The sequence below is a fragment of the Ctenopharyngodon idella genome, chromosome 7 (genome assembly GCF_019924925.1).
Source record: "Ctenopharyngodon idella isolate HZGC_01 chromosome 7, HZGC01, whole genome shotgun sequence".
NCBI lineage: Eukaryota > Metazoa > Chordata > Actinopteri > Cypriniformes > Xenocyprididae > Ctenopharyngodon > Ctenopharyngodon idella.
In genome coordinates this window covers 8,305,332-8,312,100 of record NC_067226.1, presented here as the reverse complement: position 1 = coordinate 8,312,100, position 6,769 = coordinate 8,305,332, and the positions used below count along the sequence as shown (strand labels likewise).

Below are 6,769 nucleotides of genomic sequence, written 5' to 3'. Positions count from 1 at the left end.
TTATATTAAAATACATTTCGTTTATATATCCTTATGTTTTAAAATCATTTTGTCTTTGCCTTTATTATATAGAACAGTGGAGAAAAGGCAGGGCAAGTGCAGCCAAGAGAGGAGAAACTGTACATGAAACTGGCTGGCCGAGCACAACCGCTTTATTGTTATAAATTAAGTTGAATTAACGCTGATGGCTTCAGCAGAAACATATAGCCTATCATAGATTAATAACATATAGTAGGTCTGTCGTCAAAGGTTTTTAAAGAATCCTTCAATATAAAGTTTTTCTTCTGAGAAAATAAATAGAATGTTTACTTCCGGAACCTGTTGAGCTTTATTGGCTGTGCAAGAGTTGCGCCGCCCAATAAAATTCGTCTTTATTCCCAGGTCTGAAAGCCCGGCGTTTCTAGGACAACGACTCATAAACAAATGAGCGTGGTGTTTCCTACTTTTGTTTGGATAGAAACAAAAGCATTTATATCACAAATTCGACGGAGCTGTCGAGCACACCTGAGGAATGGTAAATATGACGCAGATTTTAATAGTTAAAAGGCCATGAACAATCTGTTGTAACAAACTAATCGTTTTATATAAATGCTACAGGCGATACGCGAATAAAGACGACATGTAAGACCCGGTTTAAGTCATTAATTAGCGAGGTTGTGTTGTAGAATTTATAAATGACCGTGTCTTTGCAGTCTTTCATGAGCCAGCGGCGCAACATCTCTCACAACCACCATCAGAAGATGATCCTGGATTACCGCAAACAGGAGGAAATGCGTGAAGATCAGACCAAGCGCATCGCCAAAGAGCGACAGCTGCAAGCCAACCTCCAGTGCGAAGAGAGAGTCGAGAAAAAACGCTTCCTGCGCAAGATGCAAGATGAGGAGTATGGCAAACAAATCGAGGAATCACTTCTCAAGGTTGGTTTTATAAAATACGTTAGCGTACCCTTACAAAAAGAAGTATATTTAAGTCAATTTTATCAAGTATACTTAAGTAAAGTTCAAGTATATTTTAAATATGTAGTAAGTATACTAATATCAATGTACTGTACTAATAGTATACTTGTAAGTGTAATACTTGGGACTAAATTGGCCCACTTTTTAGTGAATACAAGTATACTTTAAATGTTACAGTAGTAAACTTGAGTACACAACTAGTTTACAACTACATTTTTAATTTGTACTGCAACTATTCTACAAGTGAATTCATAGATGCTGATAGTTTACTAGTTAAATACTTGTAGCACATTTTTTTTAGTTTATGAAAATGCACTTTGAAGTATACTCTGAGTAAACTACTAGTTTAGTAGTTTTATACTGCAAGTATACTTGTTTTCTTTAAGTGAACTTAACATCATACTTATACCCCTGGTTTCACAGACAAGGCTTAAAGGATTAGTTCACTTTCAAATGAAAATTACTCCAAGCTTTACTTACCATCTGATGAACACAATCAGAGATATATTAATGAATATCCTGACGCAAACTGATGCGTTTGTGTAAAAAAAAAAAAAAAACAATTTTTAACAAGTTATGAAATAAAAAATCTAGCTTCCGCCAGACCGCCTTCCGTATTCAACTTACGCAGAGAGTGTAAACTGGTGTCGCGTCAGTTAAGCTTTTTCCATAAGTTGAATAGGGAAGGCGTAGGACGTTGGGGAGGCTTTTTGAACTGCGAGAGTTTTACACTTTCTTCGTAGGTTGAATATGGAAGGCAGTCTGGTGGAAGCTAGATATTTTATTTCATAACATGTTAAAAATTGATTTTTTTTTTTACACAATCACTTCGATTCAGAAGGCCTTTATGATGGATGGATGTGGATGGAGGCACTTTCTCTTTCAGCTCATACTCATGACCCCTGTTCATTGCCATTATAAAGCTCGGATGCGTCAGGATATTTATTATTATATCTCCAATTGTGTTCATCAGAAAGAAGAAAGTCATAAACACTTAGGATGGCTTGAGGGTGAGTAAAGCTTGAACTAATTTTCATTTGAAAGTGAACTAATCCTTTAAGCCTAGTCTCAGACTAAAATGCATGTTTGTTAACTGAATGTAACTTGCACTGAAATATCTTAAAATATGTCACTGCCATTGTTTTGTCTCAAAATGCACACCAGTGATGTTTTTTTTTTTTTTTTTTTCTAAGGCATGTTTATAATGCTACTTAAATGTCCTAATAATCCTGACTTAATCTAAGCCCTGTCTGTGAAACTGAGTTATAGGTATACTGTTATGTTCCTATTAAGGTATTAATTTTTATACTTGAAATATATCTTTAACTGTACTTCAAATCTTTCCCCACCAGGTTTTCTGTTTGTTTGTTTGTTTTTTGACAGCCAGCACCAGCATTTTTGATCATTTTCACAAAACTTTCATGGCCCCCAGAATATTTTGTTGTATGAATATCTGAGAATACAATAGGCTATATCAAAAGAAAGAACAGAGCCTCTGCTTTTAAAAAAAAGAGAAAAAAAAAAAAGCTTCAAGTATTTTTTTTTTTTTTTATCAACACTTGAATGTGTGTTTCATAAAAAAAAGCAACAATTTGAACAAAAAGCTGAGAGAATGGTGTTTACATCCAGATCAGATCGTCACCAGTGCTGTCTTTAACAAACTGGGGAGAATAAACTTTTTTCTACATTGTGACTTTGAACATCAGCGGCCAATTTAGAGGCTGCATCCTTCGAAGGCCACAAAGGTCAGACTGAGCGTTGTTAAATGGGACGGTTCTTGTCACCTAGCAACTGTGACGGTCACCGTTGATGAGTGGCAGTAACGTTTGTACTGGACTTTTTTGAAAGTTATATTAAACTTAAACAAAACAGGGTTTATAAACTGTTAGACAGTTTATGTTCACCATGGTCCATTTCTGTATATAATAAAGGCTACCCCAATTCGAAGGCCCCTTTAAATGCCTCCTTCATTTCCTGTGAAATGAAGGATACAACAGATGGATCCTTCGTGGCCTTGCCTTCCCCAGAATTCATTGTGCACCGGTGACGACAGGATTTTTTTTTGAGAGAATTACCGAATAACACTTCTGAACGCAAGTATTGGGTTTCAAATACGTAAGTACTGGGTTACTCAAATATCTAATGATACAAATGTAAAAATAAATAAACCTTTAAATCGGTTCAAATGTTGACATATCTTACTATGCAATTATATATAGTTTATGCTCTTTATTATATGCAGAAATGGGCCATGGTGAACATATTTAGATAGTTTGTAAACCCTGTTTTGTTTTCAGACAGTTTAATATAACTTAAAAAAAAGTCCAGAGCAAATGTTACTGCCACTCGTCAAAGGCAGCTGTCACAGTTGCTATGTGACAAGAACCGTCCTCCGTAGGCTAAACCGCTCGTTTAACAACGCTCGTTCCAACCTGTGCAGCCTTCGAAGGCGTGGCCTTTGAAGTCTGAGTCGGATGAAGCCTCTGAATTGGGACACAGCTGTTGTATCCTTCATTGCATGGTAATGACACTTATGACTCATATTGCAAAATGTATGTTTTTAGGCAGAAGAGGACAGGAAGTTCAAAGAGAGGCAGCTTGAACAAGAAGAGAGGATGGCCAAGGAACTGGCGAGAATTAATAATGAGAAACTCAGAGATGAGAAGATGAGGCAGTACATTAAAGAGAACAGGTAACAGACCAGTTTTGTTGTTTAATGGCACTCTGTAGCACCATATAATGTTTTTATAGGTTTGCCATTTATTAAACTCTGTGTTTTATTGGCAGCGTTGAGCTTCGAGAGCTAGAGTTGAAGCTCAAATCTGCATACCTGAACAGAGAACGGGCAGCACAGATGGCAGAAAAAGAGGCCATGCGATATGAGACCATGGTGAGTGTGAACTCCAAAGGTGTTTCTTACATTTGGCCATCTATTTTGTGGTTTTTCTTATTGTGAATTTACATATTACCAGCGACAAGAGGCTACTATTGCCCGTAAGATGAAGGACGAGCATGAGCGTTCAGAAATGGAGAAGGAGAAGCAGGAGCAGAAGAAGTATGAGGATGTGGTGCGTTACCAGCAAGAACTTGAGCGGCAGCTTGAGGAGAAGGAGCGCAAGAGACAGGAGGCCTATGACGAGTTTCTTAAAGAGAAACTCATGGTGGACGAAATAGTGCGAAAGATCTATGAGGAGGACCAGATGTGAGTGTTCATTTTTCTTAAACATATTATTTTCTACTTCTTTTTTTGAAATTCTGGAGAAAACAGACCATCACAACATCTGTTTTAGATGAGTTGGTAAGATAGTTCTAGGATGGTTTAAAACTGGCAAGCTTAATTTATAGGGAGCTTCAGTTACGACTCGAGAAGGTGACGGCCACTCAGAGATACATTGAAGATTTTAAAAAGCAGCAAGCAGAGTGGAGACGTATGGAGCGAGAAAAGGTGGAAGCAGAGAACAGGCGCATCATTGAGTTTGCCCAATACCAGCAAAGGAAGGAGGAGGACAGGATGGCAAAAGTTAGAGAGCGAGAGCAGGCGAAAGAAACCCTGCACAAAATGGTACGTGACAGCTTACCCCTCTGGGCCATCAAGTACAGGCGAGTAATCAGGATTCAAATATTAATATGTTCTTTCTTTTCTTCTGGTTTAGCTCTCTGAGCAGATCGAGATGGAAAAAAGACAGCGCGAGAAGATGGAGCGCGTCCGTGAGGAACTCTACTTGGAAGAGCAGGCAGAGGCTGCAAGACAACAAGAAATTGTGAGAACTGTCTTACTACATTATACTTTACTGGATGCACTTTGAATATTTTCCAAAGAAGACAAAGGTCAATCTCATGATTCCTGTCATGAAAATGTCCCAGTCATATTTCAGATAACCCCCAAAAAAGGGACCTTTAAGATTTTCTATTCTGTTACTTTATGATCAGACAATAATGATTGTTATTTGTGTAATAGGTTTTTTTACTGTATTAAAATACTGGGTTGCACTTTATTTTAAGCTGTCCAGTGTAATTAAATAATGAATTACTACATAGGGTTAGGGTTAGGATTAGGGTGTGGTTTAGGGTTAGTTGCATGTAATGATGCACAATTTATAGTAATTATTAGTATAGTAACTACATATAATGTGTAAAAAGGACACAGTAAAATAAAGTGTTACCAAATACTGTTTTATCTTTTATATTAATAATAATTTGTAATACTTATTTGTAATTTGTAGTAATAATTATTTGTAATAATTTGTATAATTTTGTATTTATCTATGCTTTGTGAGATTCACTAGCCCCATGTAAAATATTTACTATCATGTCACTCACAGGAAGAGATGGAGAAGAGGATCCGGCAGCGCTTGGAGCTGCAGCAGACGCGTCGGGAGATGATGGCTTTCAAGCAGTTGCGCATACAAGCCGAGAAAGAGGAAGAGGAGGCCTTCAGACAGATGATGATGGCCAAGTTTGCAGAGGATGACCGAATTGAGCAGATGAATGCCCAGAAGCGCCGTATGAAACAGTTGGAACACAAACGGGCTGTGGAGAAGCTGCTGGAAGACAGGAGACAGCAGTATCTGGCTGAACAAGTAAGACTCAAACCCACAAATCAACCTCAAAACATGTAAATATGCAGCTCAGTCATTAGTTCCTTCTGATTCTGACTATACCAGTAACTGCTGATAATGTGGAATGAATTAATCTAAATATTCAACAGGAGAGGGAGGAAGAGGAGAGAGCAATGGAGCAGGAGAGGGAGGCTCAGCGTCGGAAGATCATCGAAGAGGAGAGACAGAGGCTCCTAAAACAGCATGCGACAAAACTGCTGGGATACCTACCAAAGGTGAGAACACAGCACCATAGTACACAGATGCTTGTTGTTTGTTAGACATCTTGCATGCTCAGATTCATCATTATTTAGAGCATGTATTTGTTATCACACATCTGTTTTTCTTATTTTCCTTTTTTACTAGGGTATTTTCAAAGAAGATGATCTGGAGCACTTTGATGAGGATTTCAAAAACAGTTTCAAACAACGACAGGCTGATATTTTCTCAGATGAGGGTTGGGGAGATGATTAGCAGTAGGGTAATTACTGTCATGACCACCAGATGGCGCTCTTTTTAATTCAAATCTGTTGGTGCTGGTATACTTGGCAGTGCATTATGAGCTGTTAAGTCCGTCCGCCACTTCCACAAGCTATTGGAACAAATTTCATACATAATTGAACTTTGTCTTGAATAAATGTATACAGTATATTCAAACTATATTGTATAGTGTGTTACTCTAACGTCAAACTCATTTAGGCTAGTGATTTTGGTTTATGAAAAAACATTGGCCTCAAACGACGCTACCTATTAAACAGATGTGAAAATCTGAATCGCCTAAGATGAATTAATCACATTCTCTGTATGTATTTAATGTTCATCCTGGGCAATACATTGTTTTTTTCCCCTATTATCTGAACTTTTAAAGGTAAATTTCACTTGAAAAAATGTTTTGTAGTGATACAAACCATGTTCATGTCCATGTTGTTTGTAGACTTGGTTAGCCTTTCTCAATCGTTAAAAATGAAACAAGCATTTCCTTTCCTCTGAGTGAGTTCTTTGCTTCCTAAGAAAGAACTGGATATGGTCGATGGTTGGCCGGCAGTATATCATACAAGCAAGAATTTAATCAGATGTGACTGCTCATGTACAGTCCAGTCTGTCAGTGTCTCAACAGCTGTCAGTCATTCTGTTCAGTTAGTCCATTACATTGGTCTGGCTGCTGTCATGGCTGTAACATTCTTCCATCTGTATGTGTTTACTGTTATCTATACC

General features: G+C 37.7%; 1 protein-coding gene across 1 annotated transcript; it reads left to right on the top strand.

The window, feature by feature from the left end:
- The first annotated feature begins 352 nt into the window (after positions 1–352).
- Positions 353–6,538, top strand: mns1 (meiosis-specific nuclear structural 1). Its single transcript, XM_051901515.1, has 10 exons — positions 353–514; positions 693–917; positions 3,521–3,648; positions 3,744–3,846; positions 3,929–4,158; positions 4,302–4,518; positions 4,610–4,717; positions 5,279–5,536; positions 5,665–5,790; positions 5,921–6,538. Exons 1-10 carry the CDS (start codon positions 512–514, stop codon positions 6,026–6,028), a joined length of 1,506 nt encoding a protein of 501 aa, XP_051757475.1. The 5' UTR covers positions 353–511; the 3' UTR covers positions 6,029–6,538.
- The last annotated feature ends 231 nt before the right edge of the window (positions 6,539–6,769 follow it).